The sequence below is a fragment of the Sceloporus occidentalis genome, unplaced genomic scaffold (assembly GCF_023333645.1).
Source record: "Sceloporus occidentalis isolate IW3139 unplaced genomic scaffold, rSceOcc1.0.p SCAF_4, whole genome shotgun sequence".
Lineage (NCBI taxonomy): Eukaryota > Metazoa > Chordata > Lepidosauria > Squamata > Phrynosomatidae > Sceloporus > Sceloporus occidentalis.
The window spans coordinates 177847098-177873095 of NW_028316984.1; the positions used below are offsets into that span (position 1 = coordinate 177847098).

General features: G+C 43.9%; 1 protein-coding gene across 2 annotated transcripts in view; it reads left to right on the forward strand.

The window, feature by feature from the left end:
- The window catches only part of PPP4R4 (protein phosphatase 4 regulatory subunit 4), a 152567-nt gene that overhangs the window by 116444 nt on the left and 10125 nt on the right, over window positions 1–25998 (forward strand). Inside the window, exons 16-24 of one of the 2 annotated variants that reach the window (XM_089522456.1) lie at window positions 4331–4478; window positions 6555–6699; window positions 9060–9101; window positions 9185–9259; window positions 10901–10976; window positions 11990–12070; window positions 13523–13616; window positions 14999–15066; window positions 17797–17950. In XM_089522456.1, coding sequence (XP_089378582.1) covers window positions 4331–4478; window positions 6555–6699; window positions 9060–9101; window positions 9185–9259; window positions 10901–10976; window positions 11990–12070; window positions 13523–13616; window positions 14999–15066; window positions 17797–17950 — 883 coding nt within the window. The remainder of the gene's footprint in view (window positions 1–4330; window positions 4479–6554; window positions 6700–9059; window positions 9102–9184; window positions 9260–10900; window positions 10977–11989; window positions 12071–13522; window positions 13617–14998; window positions 15067–17796; window positions 17951–25998) is intronic. The other variant, XM_089522455.1, reaches the window with a different exon arrangement.

Sequence of the window (25998 nt, forward strand, 5' to 3'; positions counted from 1 at the left end):
TCCTCAATGCTTGAATGGCTTCTTTTCTTTTAAAAAAGACTGAGTGTTGTTTTATTTTGTTTTATTGATAAAATAAAAATAATTAAAACATCACAAAATCTACAGCACAAAAGTAGAAACCTCATCTCTGTGGTTCCAAGCTAAGATAGATATTAATCCATAAATTGTGGAAGTTGAATTTTTCTTTGTGAGTGTACTGTAGTTTACACAGTTTTCTCACACTCAAGGACATAGGTAGAAAGATAGATGACAAAGAAATTAACTTTTTGTTGTGCAGCTCTATAATAAAGCAGACAGTCTTTCACAATTTATTCCCCTTGTGTAGTTCATGTGTAGTAAAACCTTTTCATCTGCTGTTCCCTGACTGTGGAATGACCTGTCGGAAGTGATATGACAGCTGAAGGCATTTAAAACAACATTAAAGACACTTATCTTCCGGCAGGCCTACCCAGTTTTAAAACATGACTTTTTAATTTGTTTTATGTGTTTTCTTTTTAATTATGTTTTTATTTTAATATACTGTACCCCTCCTTGAGGAGAGGAGAGGGAAAGAAATAAATTATTATTATTATTATTATTATTATTATTATTATTATTATTATTACTACTACCTGTGGTCCAAGGTACAAACTGGGGAGGGAGGGTTATCCCATGTCAGGATTATGTACCACCTGCTTGGACTTGGTTATTGATGAAAAAAATACTCCCTTTGGCATGGCTCCAGGCAAAATAATTGAACCCTTTACAGTTGATTATGCTCACATGCCTGGCTGTGGACTGAAGTATGCTTAGAAGACTCATGCTTAAAATGTAGCGATCAGGTTTGTTAACATAATAACCCTGTTGCTCATTTCTGTAACAGAGATGATTTTTTCAGAGGGAGAAGCATGGCTTGTCCTTTTATGTCCATCCTCATTTAGCTTTTATTTGTTTATTTAGCGTATTTATACTTTGCCTTCAATCATAAGTCACTCCAGCATGTGTTCTTCCTATGAGGGGTGTCACTAGAGGGGTGCAGGGTGCACCAGGTGACACTCTAAGAGGGGTGACACTGCTCCCCAAACATCTTTTGGCAAAACAGTCTGTGATGTTTGCCTGTATCCCTTTAAAATGCTGTAGAGATGGTATGAGTGGGGTGAAGTTCAGGGAGAGGAGACCGAAGAGCCCTCAGTGTGACATATGAAGTGTTTTTGCTTCCTGCCTTCCCTACTATATCCTCAACAAGAAACAGAACTTAAGTAAAAGTAATAATAAACATTTAATTAATTTCATGCTTCATCAATTAGCCACAAAGGTTTCCATTGTGGGATTCTGTAGCCACTTCTCCATCAGCGCTGGACACCTTGTTTATGACCATCGTGACCAAATGGTACCACTGATCTCCAACTGTTGGATATCGTTAGCACCATCTGGTAGCCACAGATGAAAATCAGAGGGTCCTTTCAAGTTTCACCACAGGTCTCTGCTCACAACTGTAAACAGCTAGTTCAGGCACTGGTACTGCTGAGTATGCAGAAATCATCAGGAGACATGGAGCGCAGCGATATCAGTACGCTGATGGCACCCAAATCTATTTCTCTATGTTTCTGACTGCTGCAGTGATTAAGGATGCCACCTCTCCTTTGGATACTTGTCTTGGGGTGGTAATGGGCTGGATGAGGGAAAACAAACTCAAGTTGAATCCAGAGAAAATGGAGGTATTAGCGATAGGTACCTCAGGTCTAGGGACGGAAATTTGCCAACCAGTCCTGGACAGGGTCACACTTCCCCTAAAGGATGAAGTTCACAGTTTGGGAGTACTCCTGGAGCCATCTCTACAGTTGTCATCTACATTTGTAGATGCGATGGCCAGGAGTGTTTGGTACCAACTTCGCTTGATACGCCAGCTGCATCCCTACCTGGACCAAAAGGACCTTGAAGCAGTGGTACATGCACTGGTAATCTCTCATCTAGATTTCTATAATGCACTCTACTTGGGGTTACTCTTGTACCAAGTTTGGAAGCTTCAATTGGTTCAAAATACGGCAGCCAGATTGGTCATCAATACATCTAGGTTTGACCATATAGCACCAGTGTTAAAATCTCTTCACTGGCAGCCAATTAGCTTCCGGGCACAGTAAAAGGTGTTGGTTATTACCTTTAAAGCGTTACATGGCTTGGGCCCAAGTTACTTGCGGGAACACCTCTCCCTACATAATCCTTGCCGCACACTCAGAACATCTGGGAATAATCTATTGGAACATTATAACACAAAATTAATATTGACTTCCTATAGAGAATTCACAACCGCAGCCGCCACATTGTGGAATAGTCTACCGGAAGAGATCCATCTTATTACCACCATGGATGCCTTCAAGAAGGCACTTAAGATGGATCTCTTCCGCCGGGCATATCCACCTGATTCTATATAAAATCATAACTAATGCTCCACTCTTGATGACGTTTATAGGATTATAGTTGCTTGTATTTTAAGGAACTAATAGGAATGTTTAATTCAGTGTTAGTATTTTATAGTTCATATTTGTATTGTATTATATTTTTAAATGATGTAATCCCGCTTCGATCCTTGGGAGAAGTGGGAAATATAAATAATAATAATGCAGGGTCATATGTTCTGCTGGCCTTTTCTCTCATATTCCTTTAACCCCCAAAGAGAAAAGAAAACTCCAGTAATACAACATGTACTTTTCTCTGTTACAAAAGTGGCTAGCTAGGTAGGGTGCCAGCTAAAAATCAAAACCACATCCCACTCCAGTAGTGTGAAACAGGAATATTGCCCCACCCCTCTTTTTAGACTAAGGGATTGGGAGCCTTGCCACTTGTCAGTTAATTTGGATTCTGTCTGGGGCTCCATTGCCACCTTCTGACCATCTGAGTGCCCAGTTGATGATGGTTAAAACCAAACAGGCAGAGTTAACATCAACATTCCACTTACTCATTCTTAAATCATGGAATTTTAGTATATTTATACGGAGAATGAATAGGTTCCTTAGAGAGACCTGTTAGATGACTTCGCTTTGATCTAATTACAGTCTGTCCTACACATACGCAGGAGATCCATTCTGCCCCCCCCCCCCCCAGTGTATGGGGAAAATACCATATACTCAAGCCCCATAGAAAATAATGGGCTGTGTGTTCGTGGTGGCGCGGGTACGCACCCCATTACTTCTGCCTGGACTTGCCTTCCGTGTAAACTCAGAGCCACAGAAGGCAAGCCCACGTATGAGGAGGGCTGATTGTACATAGCATGTAAGGTATCGTACGATCATTATGTTACATCATGTGTCCATTAGGATGGTATACTTACATGAGGGCTGAATCTTTATCTTTCTTAATTTCTTGAACAATCTTTTTAATACTGTAGTTAATAGGAAATATTGCTTTCTTAAACAGTATAACTGTCTGTCTGTCTGTTGCCAGGTTCTTTCAAATTTTATGAAGGCTTTTGTATGTATAGTATTCTGTCCCTTCTATCATATCCATAACCATCTATAACCATCTATCCAACAAAGACTACGGTCTCATCTGTTGAGGCATTATGCATCTTTAAACCTGCATCTGCAAACACATAAGCATTCAAGGAGTTAAGATTCTTGATCAGCGCTATATATTAGCAACATCTAAACGTGCTAATACTAAACACGTTTTACACTCACAATGGGACATATGGCTACTCTATCATTAGTCTAGATATTTGTTTTACCAGTACCATCTTTTTCTTACCACAAAAATCTGTCGTTAATGGCATGACTGGGCAGTTTACCAGATATCAGGAGCAGCACAACTGTCACAGTATTCTTAATCTATTCAGACTGACAAAGGTGGGATACATACCTCCATTTTGTAGCATGGCAGCGGCGGAAGTAGGGTTAGGGAGTGCGCACCATTCACACTCTCCCTAACCCTAATACGTACTAGGCTAACCCTAGTACATACTGAGAGCGAAAAATGGTGGCGCCCTGTCTACATGGGCACCACCATTTTGACATGACGGACGCCTAGTGTTTGCACATCCAGCCGCGCTTGTGACAAGCACACTGCAAGAAGAACCCGCTTTTTGCGGGTTCTTTTTCTGCGACGGAGCTGCATGGTTTGGCTGCTGCAGCTCCCTCACGGAGCAAACCAGGGCAGCGGGAGACCACCCTTTTTGGGCGGTCTGTATCCCGCCAAAGACAGCCTAATCTGTTCTATTTTGACTTCTTTCATTCACTCCCTATCCTCACCCAGGCTGTCAGTTGTCCAGTCAAGACAGATACACTGCAAATTAAATTAAACTACAAATTAAATTGCATCGGTGATTATGCATTTCTTTTAAATATGTGTTTTCCAGAACTGGGCCAAGGAAAAAGCTACTGGAACAGATTGCGTTTTTTAGATACCTGTGAATTCATCATAGAACTCTTTTCCAAATCATTTTTCTGTGAATACTTCTTTCTCCCAGTGCTTGAACTTACACATGATCCAGTAGCAAATGTGAGGTAATGTATAAGCTGTGCAAAAATGATATGAGTGGTTGCTCAAATGGTTGACGTTATGTAATAATGCAGGTTGTTTAGAAGCATTTTACTTGTTTTTAAAATGTGTATAACTGGCATTAACATCCCTATATATTGACATGCTAGACCATATATGCATAAGCACATATACAGCTGTACATGTGTGGATGTGGATATTTTTGTATAACTAATTCCAAAGTTTCGTCTTTTTGTCAAGCCCTAGCATAACTATGAAGTTTACAAAGATGAACAGACTTAATCCTTTGGATACTTCCAAGTTGATATCTCCAGTGTTACCCTTTCAAATTAGGAGTAGATTTATCCCTAGCTCAGTAGGTTCCTAAGTAGATACCTGCATTTTTTTCTAATATAAGAGAATGGTTGTGGTGTATTTCTTTGTAGAAAAGAAAAGTGCTGCATTTAGAAACACAGTTAATGACAAGCCTAGAGAGCCACTGTGGGAACAGAATCCAGGATAAAATGAACCTTTGGTCTGATAAAACAAGACTCTTCTTATGTTCTTAGGTGGGGTACAGGCTGCCCAAAAAGGGCAGTCTGCTGGTGCCTTGTTTTGCCACGTGAGGAAGCTGCAGCAGACAAACCACGTGGCTTCCTCGCACTGCAAAACGAACCTGCAAAAAGTGGGTTCTTTCTGTGGTGCCCTTGTGACGCCACAGTCCGCCAATGGCGCACTCTCAACATGCGGACGCTAAGCATCAGTCGCGTCAAAATGGTGGCACCCGTGTGTACAGGGCGCCACCATTTTTACGCCCTTGTCATGTGCTAGGGGTGAGGCACGTATGGGCTGTGTGCCCTCGGCCAACACCTACACATGACGAGGGCACCCTATAGGCCCGTCTGTCCAGGGCCTTTTTCAGTTTTTAACCATCACTGTCTACAGCCTAGTGTTAGCGTTTCTTTTTCTAATGCACTAAATACAGCATACTGAAGAGCTGATGGGGTTTGATGCAGAGAAATAACTTGATTCTCAGAGAAGCTGGCTGTTCTGAATACAGTGGGACCTCAGTATCCACAGGGATCTGTTCCAGACACCACTGCCACCCCACAGATACTGAAAACTGCAGGACCTCAAGTCCCGTTGTCCCTAGTGGTGATTTGTGCTTACGACTGTGCCAACATTAGGGACAACAGGTAAGCCCTTGTTGTCCTGAAGTCCTGTTGTCCCTAATGGCAGTGTGGCCACGTGCACACTGCTTAACTCCTTGGATGGAAAGCCCGCAGGTATCGAGCCTCTACTTTACAGCTCTTTTGAAATCAGCTTCTAATATTTGTGTGATTTTATGTAAGTTCAGTGTTGACTTTCTAGCAAATAGCTATTTAACAGTAAAGAAAGTAAAACATAGTTGGAACATATACAAAACAGAATGCCTCATTTGATTGGAGTTGGTTTGAAGAGGTGGAAGTATTCACCCTTAGGTGGACAAATACTGTGTCACCCTGAAATATTCAGAAAGGTATTGAATACCTTGCCTATTTTAGCAAACATTAATCTTCCTATTGGTAGCTTGTCTGTTTCTTTATCACTTTCTACTGTACGCCAAATGGTCATTAAACAGCTGCCCAGATGTATTGAGTTCATATTCAGTCTCAGGACAGTGTGGCTCTCCAGCAGCATATATCATTTATTACCAAACATTTCTTTATTGTACAATATCTGTCACACTGTAGGGAAATACAGAAATGACATGTCTTAGCCTTTGAGGCTCTAATGTACAGTTCAGTGAGATAGGACAATACCCTAGGGAACAAAGGACTTTCAAAGTAGCAGCTAGAAAGGAGTTTAGAAAGGATTTGACCTGGAAAGTAGATACAAACAGGAAAGGTATATTTGAAGTGAAAATTTATTTAAAGAGAAGTACACTTGCTTCGTAGTATAGGTGTGTAGACATCTATACTATGAAGTGTTAATGGTGAATTTGCTTGAAAAACATCAATAATGTTTTTTATACACAAAAAATGCTGATATAGTGTTGCTGTTCTAAATGAGTTGCCTGTTATTTTCACTGTTTTCATATAATTTTACTTTCTCTCCCATAGAATGAAGCTTTGTTATTTGTTGCCCAAAGTGAAGTCTACCCTCAAGGTTCCTACAGATAAACATTTACTGCAGCAGCTAGAACTGTGTGTAAGAAAGCTGTTATGTGAGGAGAAAGACAAAGATGTCCTGAGCATTGTAAAAAAAGTATGTCAGGTTTCTTCTGTCATTTGTCCACTTTTTTCCCCCATTTCATTAGTACTAATGATAATGTAAGTTATAGGTTTCCAGAATCCTGTTCTTGATCTTTGGGAAAATGAATAAATTGAAATGTAGTTTTTTGTGGATTTTTCAGGCTATGAGGCTGTGTTCTAGAAGAGTTTATTCCTGACATTTTGCCAGCAGCTGTGGCTGACATCTTCAGAGACTGCTGGCAGGAAGAGAGTGGGATATATATATTGTTGTTTGAGAGGAAGTGATTTACATGTTAATTTGTTTATTGTTCTGTTGTTGGATGGCAAGGTGTAATTAATGATCCTTTGTCTGCTAGGAATACATCTCACCCTGGGTGGTTTTCATTTGCTGGGTCTTGATTTTGGCATTTTTCAGGACTGTTGAAGTTGTCCAGGTGCTTATGGATTTCATTGGCTTCCCTGTGCATTCTGACCTTGTAGTGTTTCCATGAATTGTAAATTTGAGCAACTGGTATTGCGCTATGGCCAGAAGTCGGCTTCATGAACTCTGGCAGCGTGTGGCATGTAAATACTGAGCTGCTGGAGTGTCATGAAGCTGTCCCCATGTGATTGGCTGGATGGCTTCCAGGTGGCTTCCAGGTGGCTTCCAGGCAGCTTGGGAGTGTGCAGCGTTTAAACACAGTGTTCCCAAGAAAATTTATGGTGGCTTAACTTGCTGGTCTGTTCCCGCCCCAAATTTAGTTTGAATTAAAATAAAACACAGTTCTTCAAGTTCAGACATAACAGGAAATGGTGATTTGTTTTAAGAGCTGAAGCAAATGCCTGTCCTCCCATGAGTGAAGATGTTGGAGATGCAAAAGCCAAAGTCTCATTGTGACTTATTCATTTGGGAAACATTTTTTTTTTCTAATTATGCCTGAATCAGCCCATTGTGTCTTAACTCATGACAAAGGAATGGAAATGAATGTTTTAAATTTTGTTTTGTTTGGAAAGCAAGGAAAAGGTAAACCACATTTTGTAATAGTGGACTGACTTGGTGTTAATAAAGTGCCTCCAAAGTGACTGGGTAAGAATATGAAATGTGTGTCAGTGGAGAATGTTGAAGTTACAGCCAACTCAATCCAGGCTGCTCAAAATGTTTTTTCTGACCAAATTTTATTACAGTGGACCCTTGTTATACGCTGGGGTTTGGTTCCAAGATCCCTCGTGGATAACAAAATCCGTGTATGCTCAAGTCCCATTAAATATAATGAAATAACAAAATGGTGTCCCTTATAAAAAATGGAAAATCAAGGTTTGATATTTGAAATTTATTCTTTTTTTGAACATTTTCAAACCGTGTATGCTTGAATCTGTGTGTAAAAAATCCGTGTATAAGAAGGGCCGACTACATTTCAGCACACAAGAATTAGAAACACTCATCAAAGTACTTCACTGTGTTTCTAATTGTTGTGTGCTGAAACCCATTCCAAACACTACACAAGATCCCGTTACTTCAGTGTGCTTTATGATAATCTGAATTGGGTTTTATAATGTGGGGCAGTCTAAATAATCTTTAAATTTGTCAAATGAAAGACTACATCATCATCCATTGGCCGTTCATTACACCAAAGATCTTACTTAGAATTTGGTCTGCATGATGGAATATAAAATATATTTCACTTATTTGATTGAGTATGATTTAGGTTTACTTACTGGAAAAGACATTTTTATTATGGTACCACAATCCAAAATCAGTATGCAAAAAGATCTTATAGCACCTTTGAGACTCAATGAAAGAAAGAAGCTGGTAGCATGAGCTTTTACAAATTTGAGTCTACTTCCTGAGATTTATGGAGTAGTGGCATTACTGACTGAGGTGTCACCTGGTGTGGTGTGGGGCTTCCAGGGGCAGGACTAAAAAGGCACTCCCCTTTACCTTGCTGCCAGGCTCTGGCTTACATATGGGTAAAGTGGTACCCGGCAGGGAGGGGGTGCTCTGGGCACTCTCCCTCCCTGCTGGGTGCCATTTTACTGATGAGTAAACCAGCATGCAGCAAGGTAGTGGGTGCTCTGGGCTCTCTTCCTCCCTGCTGTGTGCCAGTTTACTCATGAGTAAAATGGCGCATGGCAAGGGGTGTGCTTGACCCGGTGTCACCCCTCTTCTGGGTCCACACACCCTGATCCCCCCTCGTGATGCCATTGGCATGGAGTGGACTCCATGTATCTGAGGAAGTAGACACAAGTCTTTGAAATCTCATGCTATCAGTTTCTCTCTTTCAGTGAGTCTCAAAGGTGCTACAAGATCTATTTGCATACTGATTAGGAGACTAAACTTAGTTAGATTTTTAAAAAACTCATTAAAACATTAAATATAAACTTTTTTTTAAATAGATGGTGTTAGAACTGGACAGAATGGAAACTTCTTTGGATGCTGTAAGTATTTCTTAAGATGGCAGGAAAGAATAAACTGACACCATCACTATAAATCCTGACTGTTTAATTTCACCTTCAAACAGTTTCAGAAGAGATTTTATGAAAATGATCTGTTGGATCAGCAAAAGGAAAGAGAGGAACACCTTCTCTTAGAAATGGTATGTTTATTACAGTATACTTAATGATTCAGTGGTTAGTGAGCAAATGTTTAAAATTATAACTATTTACCCATAAAATTGGGTTAAAAAACAAAATTCCTCAAACATTTCCCAAATATATACTATGGGAGATGTACTGTGTCACAAACACTGTGTTTCTGAGGGGAAGGGGCCTTAAGTATGGATTGGGGAGCCTTTGGTACTACTTAAGATTTGCACTTCAATTCCTAGAAATTCCAGCTAGCACAGACAGTGAGAAGGGATTTGGGGAGTTGTAGTCAAAAACATTGGGAGGAAAAAAAGGTTCTATACCTCTTTTTCAGTAGCTATAGCCTGACCTGTGCACACATATTTTAAGTTATTGTTAGGAAGAACAAGGCCAAACAAGTGTGTGATAATATATTCATAATGCATTTATATAGTGCTTTCTGAGCATTCCAGATAATGTTATCTTAGGCGGGTTATAGACCGCCGCTTTGCGGCGGTCTCCTGCCGGCGCCATTTGCTCCGTGAGGGAGCCGCAGTAGCCACACCGCGCGGCTCCCGCGCGGAGCAAAAAAGAAGCTCCATTTTGGAGCTTCTTTTTGCGGCGCCTCTATGACGTCGCGAGGCGCCTGGGGCGTCCGATACGTAAAGATGGCGGCGCCCGTATGAACAGGGCGCCGCCATCTTGTACATATTCTATACGTACTAGGGTTAGGGGGGTGCGGAAGCACCGCCCCTTCCTAACCCTAGTACGTATAGAATACGTACGAAATGGCGGTGTGTAACCCGCCCAAGTAATTCATACAACAGGTCCTATAGGTACTCCTCAAGGTTTGTTGCACCATTCAAACACCAATTCTTAGCCTCATCTACTGCTGTCACACAACACCAAGAGGAGGTTTTGTCCCCCTCCTGCAAAGCAGGCCTTCTTTGTGGCTACAGCAAATTTTCATTTTACATTTTCAATCTGCATGTTACACATTTTTTGGTAAAAAAATCCAAATGTTTTGCCATATTTGTTTGGATCAAACATTTGAGAGCGCGTTTAGGTTGCTTTTAAAAGGCTGTAGAAATGCTTGCTGCCTTCAAATGGAACACCTGATTAAGGAGAACAACTGGTTAGCAGGTGGCTGATATACAGTAAGTGGGGAAGCTGATGTTTCATTTTCAGACTTTTCTTTATATTAGGAGTGAGGAAAATGTGCCTCTCAAAACTAGTTTTGGCAGCTCCAGCCTCCCGTTCCAATTTTTTTTTTTTGGGGGGGGAACCCCTCAACAAACAGTTTTGCCATCCTCTGCACTTTAGACTCTGGGGAGAAAGTTACCTGAGCTAGGGGATATGGGAAACCTTTGGGGCATTTTGGGGGACAGTTTTGGCATTCATTTTTTATGAGGTGTGGCAGGCTGGTGTGGCTGTATATTTAACTGGGTAGTGAAGTTTCCTGATCTGTGACAGTTGCCAAGTCCTGCTTTGTATACAAAAAGCAATGGCACCTCTTTGGTACTACTGGAATACCATGAAGGGACAGGGAGTTGGTATTTCGGCCTGTGTCCTTTCTCCCTTAAGACAGATTGATTTATGAAAGCAAGCTGCACCCAACAAAATCTAAACATCAGATTTATGTTACTACTCTTATTAAATTATTTCCATAACAGGAACAATTAGAAAAAGAGAAACAGCAAAATGAGAGCAGGTCTACCAGTATGAGCGATAAAATGTATGAAAAGAAGCGTAAGTCCTTTCTCTTTTGTTTCTTTTTCCCAAAACCTTAAATTCCTTTACTGGGGAATGGAGTATGCTGGGGTGGAGGTGAACTGTTTCTAAATTTAATTAATATTGCATTAGGGAACAGTGAGAATTGAAATTTTAGTCAGTGCGATCTTTTGGTTGCTACTAATTTATTACAAGAAACATGTTTCATAGCATTATAGACATTCATATCCTGACCTTATGAAATACTTCATCTGGAGTGGTCCAAACAATAGCTTGTGTGATTGAAGTGGAATTTCTTCCTTGGTAAATGGGCCAAATTTAATGCTTGTCAGGTGAAACGTTCAGCCGTCTAAATCAGATAACAGTAGAAGGCTTTTAGAAACTCTGAAAGCGTACCTGTTCTTAGAATGACATGTAATTTGGTTTGCTGGGAGATGTGGTAAATGAAAGACCTTGAACTTGCACCAACTATATACAGTCAGATCCTAGCTCTCTTCCTTTACTTGTAACATATATGATTTTGTGTGAAACCTTGTTTCAGATTGTAGTGAAGAGGCAACATATAGCTGGTACCTTCAAACTATGGTTTGGTGAGAGCCAGTGCTAATCTATAGCCAATGTCTTTTGTTCTGCCAACAACCAGTTCACAGTTCAGCTATAAATCCAGACCAAACTTTGCTAAGTGCTTTAAAGCATCAACTATATGATTGGAAGAAGTAATATGAGGTACCTAATCCAGTGTGAAGCAGAAAAAGCTCATATAAAAAACATAAAATCGTGTTCTGTTCTTCTACTGTTTTAGTCAAGTTTATCAGTTTTTTGCTGTGGTTAAATGCATGGTACTAATGAGTGAAGTGATAAGGTTTATTCCAGGTTAATATATTATATTATCTGATTTTTGTTGAGTTTCACTATAGTTATGTTTACTTAAAATAGCAGGATTATCACCAGTTTTGTCCAGTCTTTAGCTTTCCATTTAATCTGAGTGAATTGCTTTAAAAAAATCATTGTTTTTTGTTTTGTTTGTTTAGGTAGAGACAGTAAAACAGCAACAACTTTAGCCAAAACTATGTCAATGTCTGTTTCTGGAAATCCTTCAGGTGCTTCATCAAGTAAGGAAAAAAAAACTCCTCTTCTGTGCATTTAAAACACTTTCCATACTTCAGTGAACATAAGAAAATACAGGAAGAAAAACATTAAGACAGATAATCATATGGTACCTGTGAGTGATAACACAGGGGTACTTTAATTTCAGATTTTTCCTCTTTGATACTTGATGAAATACTCAATAATAAGGGATCAATAGGGCAGACCCATAATATCCCAGTTCTGGTGCATGTCCTTACAACTCCACACTGCTCAGAGAATGTGTGCTTGTAGTCACAGCTTTGTTATAGCTATGATTAACCACCAAGTGGTTGGGAATCAATGGGTCTCAGCAACCCCATCCACCTGTCGTCTTTGTCTGAGATTCAAGCAGGTTGTCCCTCATTTAACAATTTATTGTTGATCTTCAGAAAACCATACCAGCAGTTTCTGCTTCCTGATTCTCTTTACTTCCCCCTTCCTAGCTGATGTGCTACAGCTATGTATCCAAGTCATACAGTATACTGGTTGCAGATAGATCTACTGAGTCCATAGCACTCATATAAAGTCCTGCAAATTCTAGTAACTGATGCTTATATTGTCATTAGCACCTCTTCAGTGACCACAGCTTATGCAGTTTCCTAAGAATCCCATGCAATTATAATGGGAACTCTGGAGTAATGAAAACAGATTGTCAGAGTTCCTTGTCCTTTTTCCTGTCTGCCATTCCAACTGTTGTTTCACCCTAATGCTCAAGACCATTAGTTTATTAACACTTTGCTCTCATTGCTGTTATCAGAAGTATAAACTAAAGTTGGGAATAATGAAGCCCTGCAAAATGATGTTGGACTGCAGGGTCCAGCAGTCTTGACCAGCATAGACAATGCTAAGGAATCCTGGAAACTGCAATCCAACATCTCCTGGAGGGCCACAAAATTACAAGTCTGGTATAGACCATGGCCTATATCCTATTGTTAGTCCCATCCAGAGTAGATCAGTTGAATCATTTTTTTTACAACTCAGAGGACACTTCCTTATTAAATATTTGATTATGATATGATGGTTTGACCTCATCATTGTTTTTATTTTGTTTCATTATATTCCTATCACCTACATAATGCCATAAGTATAAAAATTTCCTACCAATATTTATTTCAAAATGATGGAAGTAATTTGAGAAAAAGAAAAAGGAAAGAAAGAGAAGGAAAAAGAAAATACCTCTCCTTCAAACTTAAATTTTGAAAAAGATGAGATGGGCATGGGATTTGCAAAAGTGTTGAGTCACAATTCAACAGTCGCTTCCATGGATCTACTCTCATTTGAATTACCAACAATATTCAGGCGTCAGTCCCATTTCAGACACTTATTATACTGGGGAGAAAACGAAGTGCTGATGTTAGCCATTATAAAATAGATATTTCTTGCTTTGTGTATTTTGTTTCTGTTATTATTTTTAATATGTTTCATTCTGGTTTTAGGCAAAGAAGTAAAAAAGTCTAAATTGGTTCGAAGCCAGTCTTTCAGTAGTCAGGCCTTGCACTCAAAATATAGCAACATAGACAAGTGTGCCAGGTATGTAATACTTGTTTTCTCTGTGTATCTACAAGAACGACTGTCTACCCATTTTGCACAGTAAAAGCTTGCTGGTGTTCTTGGATCAAAATGTATAGAAATGTAAAACAGTAATATATAAACAGGTCAGTTGAAAGTCTGTGGCCCCAGATTAGTACACAAATTATTCCAATGGAATCTAGCTCCACAGATTTCAATAGCATACCCCATCTTGACAATAAAGAATCAGGAATCAGAAACAATGAGGAACAAACTGGTATGGAGCTATCCCCCATTTCATACCTAAAATGCAAGTGGAAATCCTGGGTAAAATCTGGCATCCTTGGATAAATATCAATTGGAAGAACAAGACAGGATTTCTGCAAAAAGCCAGAAGGGAACTTATGCAACAGCTTTAAGTTCACAGGACATCCAGACAGACCCACAGAGATCAAACCATTTAAGAAAGCTTTTATGGGAAAAGGTTGCCTTCCTGTTTTCCTTGAATGCCCTGCCTAGTTTGTAAAATATAGACAAGACTTAAAGAGAATTCTAACAACCCAGCCCTACACCATGCCAAATATTATATTACCTAAAAGAAAAAAAAAAACCCTTTAGATGGCTATGGATATTTAACATCGGCAAATTTTAAAAAAAGCCTTCCAGCCATAAATTGCAGGACGTCACCTTGGAATATACAATTCACATCATTAGACAAAAATTTGGATTCCTTCATAAGGCTGTGCTCTATGTCTCATGGCTGTAAGAGGCTGGCTGAATCTGTGCTCTCTTTGCTGGCATCAAGGTTAGAATTGTTTTTTTTTAGGATGTACAATTGGCCTCACATACTGACATTTCACAAGCTAAGGTCTCTTTGTTCCATTGTATCTTCAAGTTAGTCTGGTTACTCCCTCCTCACTTTTTATAGTGTGATATTTTGGGTCTTTTTCATTTTAATTTATTCTGTCCTTTCTCATTGCTCTGTATAGTACATTGTGTTTTAAGTCACTCTGAGGGTCTTCAGACAGAATAGAAAACTTCACAATTAAAATAAATGAATAATAGAGATCATAATGCCAGCCTTCCCCTTTCAAATCAACTAGACAAGCTTTGTGCCAAGGAAACGGAATAGTGGAAAGGAGGGCAGGGGACTTGGACCTTATCATCCTTTATAATCTGACTTCAGTAGTGCACTGGGACTCAAACTTTAGAATAAGACCAGAAATAATACAAGTTGTTTTCCATTATCAGGGATTTGGGGATGTAGAATATCATTGGAGTGAGAATGTAGAATAACTGACAATATTCTAAAATTAAATGTGTAATGCGGGAGGAAACATTGTCAAATGTACTAATTATAGTGATGCCTTCTGACATCATCACACATTTTTATACCCCTGCAGCAAAAGTTCGTCAACAGGATATTCGTCAATGTCAACAGTAGGAAAGAGCTCTATGTTCTCTTTTGCAGGTGAGCAGCTCAGTTATCTTTTAAAAGAAATTTTATTACAGCTCTTCTGTTGGTTTCCCACTGTGCCTATCTACATTTAAAGCCCAGTTAAAGGGTAACATTTTGATGAAATGGCAAGAAATAAATAAGTACAGTTCTTATTTATTTATTTATACTATTAAATTACTACTGTATCATAAAAGTTTAGGTCCCAGCACAGAGAAAAACAAGGTTTAAATCAATATAACACATATAAACCAGTTTAAATAATTTTTGAACATTAAAACGATTCAAAACCACACGTACAGAAATAAACCATATATTCAGGCCAAATTCTTAGACCACAAAGTGCTTGGTAAAGATCCACTTTTTAACTTGGTACCAAAATGAAGCAACACAGACATCCATGTAGTGTATTGCTCCCAGTAGTGCAGTAATTCCCGAATGTTTTTGGGTTGCTGCCCCCTTTTCTCTTGAGTGAAAACCCTAGTGCTCCTGAATGCCATTTGTTCATATTAGGTCTACTGTTCTTGATCACTGCTCCCTTTGCATTCAGCCACCTTGGGCACAGCAGCCAAACAGCTAGTTGAGCAGTGACCAACAAGCTGGCTTTGTGGCAATCCAGTCTAGCCTTGTAGCAAAGGCCAGTGCAGGCAAGAAGCTTCTTGGTCACTGGTCAGCCAACTACTCGGTTGCTGCTCCCAAGGTGACCAGGTGCAAAGGGCAAAAAAGCTTTGCTCTGGTGAGGAAGGACTCTCAATCCTCATTCATCAGGGTGGAGAAGGGCACAGATGGTGTGTGTGTGTAGTCTTACAGTGAAGACATGCTGTGGACTGGAAACTGGCATGGGGAAAGGGAGATACTTTAACTATAGGAGCTGCTCCAAGGTGAAGGAATCTTTCCAAGGCCTGTTACAGGCTGCCAAAATAAAGCTGCTTCGGGTCTCTTTGGAAGTATGCTATTTAAATGATGCATGGGTCCTAAGAGTCCGGAGGTCGCGCCAAAGCCACACTCCATTCCTAAGGACTGGAGTGCAGCTTTGGTGCAGCTTCCGGATTCTTAGGATGCATGCATCATTTAAACAGCATACCTCCAAAGAGACCTGAAGCAGCTTTATTTTGGCAGTCTGTAACAGGAATCATCCTGGATGTTCCTCCTCCTTCTCAAGAAACATATCTTCCCCAGCATCAGGTGTCCTCCCCACCAAACATTGCTTCTTCTGCTTCTTCTTCTCTCAGGGCCCCAAATCTGAAAGCTCCCTTTTGTCACTGATTTTTCCTCACCATCATATGATCTAACTCCTTGCTCCAGTCAGTCAGTCTGTCCCAAAATGGTGCTGCTCTAAACCGCAGAAATGATGGCTTGCACTCAAGCCTTGCAGGTTTCCTGCCACTACTAGTGAAAGACGCAGCTAAGAGAATGAGTTTACGCAAGCAGAGCAAGAGCAGAAGACATCATCACAAAAAGTAAGGCTTCATGGTGGTTTTAAGGGACCTGAAAAGAGGTTCCATGCAACCCTCATCCCCACCATATTCCTAAAGACTGTTGGTTCCCCTTGTCTTTCTTCCACACCAGTATTTTAACTGAAGGCCCACACACTGCCCCCCTTTTCCCTCACTGCCCCCCTGATGTCCCCTTTCCTCATCATTGTCTACAGGGGAAATATACCGCCCACTTTGGGACTCACTGCACTAGTGGGACACAGAAAGGGACCTCTCCACAGACCACAATGTTCTGGAAAAAATATAGAGAGAGTTATGACCCTTGAGATATGGAGGTTTCAGCTGTGTAGGACTTAAATATCAGTACCTTGAATTTAGATTGTAAGTATATTGGCAGCTACTGCTATTCCTTTAAAACATCTTTGGTTTACTTTCCTTGACAGTCTTTTCATCAGTCTCCTGCCACATATTGCACTAGCTGCATTTTCTATGGTGTCTTCGAAGGTAGTTCCCATAAGTAGACTAAATAGGAAGTTACTAGCCCAGAGATTTGTCCAGGTTATCCCTGCCCAAGAAAGGCTGCAGATGGCAGAGCAATCAGAGCATCATCAGACACTGATCCATTAAATTTACCTGTCCATTCAGTGACAGAGTTGAATCTGGGAATATTCCCAAGCTGTGCATCTACTACATCCAGAGCAGGATGCTTACTAAGGGCCTGTACAGACCACCACTTTGGGGTGGCTGGAGGGCGGAGTTGGGGTGCAGCGTCTCCATGACACATGCCCTGGCTCCACCTCAGAGGTGCCATGGTGCTGCACGCTGCTCCACATGGTGTCACAGTGCTCCTCTGGCACTCCATCCATACGATGCCGCACTGAAAGAGGACGAAAAAGCTGCACCACGGTGGCTATAGCACCCTTTCTGCTTTTTGCAGCTCCTTTCTGCACCCTGGAAAGACCGAATCAGGGCCACAGCATGCGGTTGCCGTGGCCCCAATCTGGCTGAAGAAGGGGCGGCTGGAAGCCACCCCTTTGGGGCTGTTTGTACAGCCCCTAAATTTCCTCGTCTGAGAGCCATCAATCCATGTAGCCGCCACCTTGTTGAGATACAAATTAAGTTTATTGGCCCATTATAACATCCAAGCATTGGTCCAACATGTGCATGTCCCCACTTGACTCCAACAATGATATGATATTTCAGTAAGGTTTATAATATAATGTTGCTGTGCCCAACTACCGAAACTCAAAAATCCAACAACATCAGTGTTCCCCTAATGCTTGACTGACTTTTACTCCTTATCTTTCAGATGATTCCTTCCGTACTCGGCCTGGCAACTCCAGTGGGACTGCTGCTACTTTTTCCTCTACTACTACTTTACCATCTTCCTCTCGTAATGCAAGTAATTCAGTTGATCAAAAGAGCAATGGGAGTAAAGAAAGCCATTCGCGGAAGGTTAGCTTGTAAGTGCTCAACTAAAGCTAGGACAGAATGACAAACTGAAACAGGAACTTTGCAGCCTCACATTTTTAGTTTATATACACACACACACACACACACCATAAATGATGAATATTCTCAGTATAGACATTTTTCTCTGCCCCCTCTTCTCTCTCTCTCTCCCCCCATATATTTCTTCTTCGTGGTCTCTGCGAATCATACAAATGGGTTGTACTGCGCCTGCGCAGTGCCTTCGGAAACTTCTAGAATCACTGGGCAAAGTACTCTTTGCAACATATAGAAACTTTTTGGCGGTAGCTCCGCCCATCCCTTATAAAGCCCCTGCTTTCCCGCTCTTTCCCCAGTTCCTTTTTTCCGCCGCGTTTGCTGCCTTTGGGAACTTCGCTCTTCTTATTGTCATCGGAATCACTGGTAGCTTGACCACGGACCGTTTTTTTGACCATTCTTTGCTTGACCCTTGACTGCGTTCTTCTCCGGACTGACTCTCGTTATTGATCTCGGCTTGTTGACCACGAACTGTAAGCGGATCATGCCCTCGGTGCCTTTCAAAAAGTGCACCGTTTGCGGAGGCAAAATCCCCGGCCAGGACCCTCATTCGGCTTGTCTTCTTTGTTTGGGAGAGGCGCACATCCCATCATCCTGCGCCTTGTGTAAATCCCTCACTCCCCAAGTGAGAAAAAATCGAGAGACCAGACTAAAGGCGGCCATCTATTCCAAGGTCTTCGCCGCTGGTGCCATGTCTTCTCTAGGGCCCCCCTCCTCCACCGGGTTGGCGCCGTTACCAGCTCTTCCCGAGGCCCTGACCCAACTCATGGCCAACCTTCCAGCTCTCTCTGAGGTGGCTCCCCGCGAGGGACCGGACACCGATACCCCTTCGGTGGACGTTTCCCGGCCGTCCAAGAAAAATAAGCGCCCGAAGAGCTCTAAGGAGAGCCGCGCTTCTGAAAAGGACTCGAGCGCCCAGAAGGGGTTAGCCTCGAGATCCTCGGCCCCGAAGGCCTCGACCTCAGCGAGCTCAACTAAGGGCTCGGGTTCCACACCTTCGGTCCCGAAGCCTTCAGCTTCAGCGGACTCGGCTTCGAGGTCTTCGACCACCAAGGTGACGACTCCGGCTTCGGCTATCGCATCGCCCTTGGCCTCTAAGAGGACACATACGTCTCCCTCGGGAGACCAGCACCCATTGGCCAAACGACACCGCTCTGACAAGCGAGATTCCGATGGTTCCCGGCACAAGGAGACTTCTCGGGACCGCCCGGCCTCCAAGCGCACACCCCGGGAATCTCGCCCTGTGGACAAGGCCTCCAGGGTTGGGAGCTCCAAGACTACAGAGGCCCCCTCTATTCGTCCAGATCGCCATCGAAGCTCTCCCTCTGTGGGTCGTGCCCTGCCTAGTTTTTGCCACATGCCGGATGACACCATAGACGTCATCTCGGAACCCGGCCCCTGGCTCAAAAAGATTGCCTACCCCTGCTCTACAGGATTGCTCCTTCCACTCCCTCATGGCTCTTTGGACACCCGAGGCAAAGTTCAGCTATCGTCGAGGGCGCCCAGCGGACATCGATCCCAAAATCGTCCGTGATGCCAGGGGACAAGGAGGCAAAGAAGGTGGACGCTTTGGCCAAGAAGGCCTATTTCTCATCTGCCCTGGGGATCAGAGTGGCCAACTATAACGCCTGCATAGGGGCTTATATCCAGTGGCTGATGGAGAAGATCTCCCCGCTTATTCCCGACCTACCTGATGAGTCCCAGGCCACTCTTTCCGAGGTCCGGGATGAGGCGCACTCCATTGGGAGTTGGTTGATAACGTCAGCCAGGCACTCCACGGATTGCTCGGCGAGGTCCATGGCCGCGGCGATTGCCCTGCGCAGACATGCTTGGCTGAGATCTTCGGACCTCAACCAAAATGCCCGTATCACCATTGAAGACATGCCATTTGATGAAGACGGCCTCTTCCACCGGGAGACGGATGAAAAACTCAATTTCAAATACCGCATGCGGACCGCCGCAAAGAAGCACGGTATGTCTTCCTCTCCTCAGACTTCCTGTAAGCGTTTCACCGGCGTCCGCCCTTGGTACGGGCAAGGCCAGAGATCCTACCAACAGGATCGCCCCTACCAGCACCAGGATCAGCCCAGGCAGAGGTACCCTTCGCAGTCCTCCTCCTCTTCAGGTCGCCGTTCCGCTCCCAAGTATAAGAAAAATTACCGGAGGCAGGATCCCGACCAGAATAAAAAGAGGACCTGAAGCGGTGCCGCGTACTCCGTCGCCTCCTCTCCCCTTTGTTTTCTGGACAGACTGAGGCCCTTCTCCAACATCTGGGCCTCGATCTCTACCGATTCTTGGGCCCTCACCATCGTCTGTAGGGGATATGCCCTTGAATTCGAAGAGCTCCCTCCGACCGGAGCTTTCTTACCCACCCACCCCTCAGACACCCTTCTCGACGAAGTACGCACCTTGTTGTCCAAGGGCGCCATCTCGCCCGTCGCTGTTGCCGACATTCCTAGATGTTTTTTCTCCCGCTATTTTACGGTTCCTAAGACTGATGGGGGCATCCGACCCATTTTGGACCTGAGAGCCCTGAATACTTACCTCTCCTACCACCGGTTCCGGATGGTAACACTTGCCTCTATTTTGCCTTTGTTACACCAGGGCCTGTGGTTCGCGACCATCGATCTGAAGGACGCCTACTTTCATGTCAGCATCCGAGAGAGCCACCGCCGGTTCCTAACCTTTGCAGTCGGGACGGACGTCTATAGCTACAATGTTCTGCCATTCGGCCTAGCCACGGCCCCACGGGTCTTCACCAAGTGCATGGCACCGGTCGTATCCCATCTCCATCGCCGGGGCATCAGGATCTTCCCGTACCTGGACGACTGGTTGATAGTAGCCCCTTCAAGTCAAGAGCTTCACCGACACACCTCGGAAACCCTAACGCTTCTAAAGGACTTAGGGCTAGTGGTCAACCTCGAAAAGTCACAGCTCCTTCCCACCAAACAAATAAGGTTCATCGGATCCATCCTAAACTCCAACAACTGCATGGCCTCCCTACCCCTCGACCGTTTTGGGGCCCTTTGCGTCGCCATCCGACGGTGCACGGACCGAAGACGAGTTATCGCCAGAGACGTCCAGGTGGCCCTCGGACACATGGCCTCGACAACTTTCGTCACACCGTGGGCAAGGCTTCGATCCCGAACCCTCCAATCTTGGTTCCTGTCAGTCTTCGACCCGGAGACCGACGCTCCATCCCGTCGTCTCACCATCCCGAGACCAGTCGCCCGTTCCCTCCATTGGTGGCTCGACTCCCGGAACATTTGCGCAGGCATGCCATGTTCACAGCCTCAGCCAGAAGTGGTGTTAACCACGGATGCGTCGGAGGACGGGTGGGGAGCCCACGCTCTAGATCTCTGGGCGAAAGGCGTGTGGTCACCCGACGAAAGGACCCTACATATCAATGCCCTGGAACTAACGGCAGTGGAGAAGGCCCTAAGAGCATTCAGATCCTCCCTCTTCCACAAGGTCGTACAGCTCCGGACGGACAACACCACGGTGATGTACTACCTGAACAAACAGGGAGGCACCAGATCACGCACCCTCCTCGACATTACGCTCCGAGTGTGGGAGTGGTGCATCGCCCGAGGCATCCTGCTTCAAGCGGTACACCTGCCAGGGACACTGAACGACTTCGCGGACCTCCTCAGCAGGTCCCCGTCTTCATGCCACGAGTGGAGGCTCCATCCAGACACTGTGAGGGACCTCTTCCGTCGATGGGGGACCCCTCGGATAGACCTGTTCGCGACTGTCCACAACACCCATTGTCCCCAGTTCTGCTCCCGGACGCGAGGTGAGGACTCCCTTGGGGATGCGTTCGGATTTGACTGGTCGGGGGTGCTGCTGTACGCCTTCCCCCCATTCCCGATGATCACCAGGACAGTGTCCAAGATGGCATCAGAGGCCTCCAATGCCATTCTGATCACCCCGTGGTGGCCAGGACAGCCTTGGTTCCCGAGCCTCCTTCATCTCTCCCGGGACACCTTTCTCCGGCTCGAACGCAGGCCAGATCTTCTCACGGTTCAGGGAGGTCGAGTCCGCCACCCCGACATCGACACCCTTCCCCTGGTAGCATGGAGAATCCATCCCTAGCTTGCCTGCCAGAACTGGTACGCAGAGTGATCCTAGCTGCCCAGAAGCCGGCCACCTGCAAATCTTACTCCCAAAAGTGGACCAAATTTCTCAAGTTTCTGGCTGACAGACACCTCTCCCCTGCCCAGGTATCGACGCCGGTGGTGCTGGACTTTTTAATGTCCCTGGTCGACTCGGGCCTCTGCCTCACTTCGATTAAATGCTACCTGTCGGCCATTTGTTCTTTTTTCCAGTTTCGAGATAGACCTTCCTTTTTCAAAGATCCCCTTATTAAGGGTTTTCTCAAGGGCTATAATAACCTGAACCCGCAAGTGTCCTTGCCACCCCCAGCGTGGAGCCTGGAGGGGGTGTTGGGAGCCTTACAGTCTAAGCCTTTCGAGCCCCTGGCCACGACGGACATAAGGCTCCTGACTTGGAAGACGGCGTTTTTGGTGGCAATTACCTCGGCTCGTCGGGCTGGTGAACTTTGTGCTCTGAGACGGGACCAGCCATTCCTCAGATTTCATTTGGACAAGGTAGTCCTTAGAACTGACATTTCTTTTTTGCCCAAGGTGGTGTCACTGTTCCACATGTGTCAGGACATTGTGCTTCCTACCCTGGCCCCGAACCCGACCACGGATGCGGAAAGGGCCCTCCACACGCTAGATGTCCGAAGGGCACTAGCCTTTTATTTGGACAGGACTAAGGACTCCAGCCGTTCCGAGCGGCTGTTTCAGTGCTACTCGGGACCGAAGAAGGGATTACCGGTATCGGCCCAGAGACTCTCTAAATGGGTGTCAAACACCATATATTTGTCTTATGAACTCTTGGGTAAGCCTTTACCGGTCAGGGTCCGCTCCCATACCACAAGGGCGGTAGCAGCATCTTCTGCCTTCTTGTCAGGGGTTTCATTGGAAGACATTTGTAAGGCTGCTGTGTGGGCACAGCCCCTGACATTCATTAAACATTACAGGCTGGACACCAGGGCCAAGAGAGATGCAGCTTTTGGAAGGGCCATCCTGGTTTCTGGATTGCACTGATTTCAGCCTCCTTTAGGCTTACCAAGTTAATGGTTTAACACTTACTCTCCCTTTATGGGTCAAGGGTTTACAGACCTATAACTCAGGTTTCAATAGACGAGTCTTGAGACAATGTTTGAGCTTTTTATTATTGTTGTCAAATAAACAATTGTTGGTTATTTATGGTGTCAGGACACTCCCTCCGCCTTTAACCTTAGCTTGCTAGTCTCAACCCATTTGTATGATTCGCAGAGACCACGAAGAAGAAGGACAGATTGCTTACCTGTAACGGTATTTCTTCGAGTGGTCATCTGCAAATACATACAAATCCCGCCCATCCTCCCCTCGGTGTCCTGCTCTAATTTGGCTCACTCCTTGTCACCTACACGGCGGAAAAATTGTGGAACTGGGGAAAGAGCGGGAAAGCAGGGGCTTTATAAGGGATGGGCGGAGCTACCGCCAAAAAGTTTCTATATGTTGCAAAGAGTACTTTGCCCAGTGATTCTAGAAGTTTCCGAAGGCACTGCGCAGGCGCAGTACAACCCATTTGTATGTATTCGCAGATGACCACTCGAAGAAATACCGTTACAGGTAAGCAATCTGTCCATATATGGCGTGCGCACACACAGACACACACACATTTTATACAAACACACACATACATGCACAATTAACAAGCAGGACTTAAAATTATCAAGAGAAAAATATTTCTGCTTCTTCAGTTGCAAAAGAGGAAACTGGGCTGCATATGAGGTGGCAGTTTAGAATACTATGTCTTCAGCATTCTTGGTGGATTTTGGTATTGTTCTCTAGTTTTTATAAATCCATAAATTGTAATTTTTGTCCAAAATGTCTGAAGGAGACATTTTGTGCCTGTGTACATGCTTTAGGAATCATAAGTCTGCTATTCTAACCAGGAGGTTAGAGCAACCGATAGTCAAGCATTTCAAATTGGAACATCACAGCCAGTGTGATGTGCCCCTGTTTAGCATTAAGGTACCATTCTCTTCAGACTTTTTTGGCAACTGAAGAAGGCAGAAGCCAAAATGTTTTGCTCTTGGTATGTATTTTTAATTATGTTAATTGCTTTGATAAATATATATTTCTCCAATTATTAGCTACATCCATCTTGGTTCAAGGAAAAACGTGGAAGAAATGCAGTTGGTTTGCTTTTTAATCACACGCACATACACTCTAGTTAACCACACCTGTAGAAAATAAAGTCATGGGTTCACAGCTGTTTTGCTACCAATTCAAATTTGAGTGCTCTGCTCTATTTTGGAATTTCACACTCTGGAGCTAGTGCTTACTCTGATATTCTGTGAAAAGAAGGGAATAGATTTTTCCCCCAGATATGGGCTTGTTTCAGATATGAGAACTAGGACACTGGCAACCTGGCCAGCATGTAGACTGGAATGATCAGTGAAGAAGACTTCATAATGTTGTGGTCAGTAGAAATACTTCTATATTATTAAAAAGATTTTCCTCCTTCCATCTGAATCACAGGAAGTGTAATACTGGGACCTAGGCATCTTTTCACAGAATTCCTAGCACTATTAGCACACCATGATTTTCATGATATCTTCAGAACAATCTTTATCATTGTGAAGTATGCCTACTTCTTCTTCGTGGTCTCTGCAAATCACACGGGTTATTCTGTACCTGCGCAGCAAACTTTGCAAACTTCTGGAATCACTGGGCAAAACTTCAATTGCAACTTTTTAGCGGTAGCTCTGCCCACGCTCTTATAAGCCCCGAGTGTTCCTGCTCTTTCTCAGTTACTTTCGTCCACCATGACTAGCAGCTTAGAAGGAACTTCACTTTGGAATCGCTTACTTCCGTACTGTTAATTCGGATTGACCTCTGATTTTCGGACTTGACTTGGACATGGTGATAGACGCAAATTGATTCACCCAGACTGTCTGACTTTGATTTCGTTTACGATTTGAGAGACTTCTAACGGTGTGGAAATGACCACTCGATCTACCACCTTTAAGAGGTGCAATAAAAGTGGGGGCAAGATCGCTGGACAGGACCCCCATGCTAGATGCCTTCTCTGCCTGGGCGAATGTCACAATGTACAATCTTGTGCCCATGACCCCAAAAGCCTGTAAAAACTAGGATTGGAGGCTGAAAGCATCCCTATATGAACAGGCCTTGCGCCCTGCTTCCGCTCCCCCTGCATAAGCAGGACCCTGAAAAGTCTCAGGTCAGAGAAAAAACTAAGGAAGCACTGAAGGACAAGCCTTTGAGGAAGGATAAGGACAAGAAGTCCAATAAATCTGATTGTAGCTGGAGTTTGGGTTGCTTCAAGGCCAAAAAGGTCTCATAACGGAAGCATTCTGATGAAAAGGATTCGTTCCCTAGACAGAAGTCCTCCAATTGCTCCTCTAAAAAGGTGCACCCCAAACCTCATACTGTGGTGTCTTGTTCCTGCCTAAGACTTCATCAACAGCTCGGTACCAATGTGGATTGAATCCGTATGGATAGGCCAGCAACTTCTCAAACTCAAGAAACCTCCCCTGATTTGCTCCAGATTGTCCATGTCAATCTCGAATCCAAGTTGGAAGGGGAGGTTGTTGATACCAGTTTTAACTCTGAATCTGGATTTGTCCTTGTCTTCCCAATGTGTTTGGGCCCGATGCTCTGCATTGTCACAACCTCAAGCTTGACTCTCCGACTTTGTTGAGTTGCCTTGGCAGGACCTTCCACACTATCATCCTGATCCCATCCTTCAGGCAATGATGAGATGGTGAGACTGAGCACTATTTCATGCCTGTCAATGCTAAGGTTCTCTGCCATATGAAATGCCGGGGGTCACGCTTCCCTAGGCACCCTGCCCCTACCACGATCATCAACCAGGTGCAGGTGATCTGAGAACCTATGCCTACTGAGACCACACCAAAGCAGGC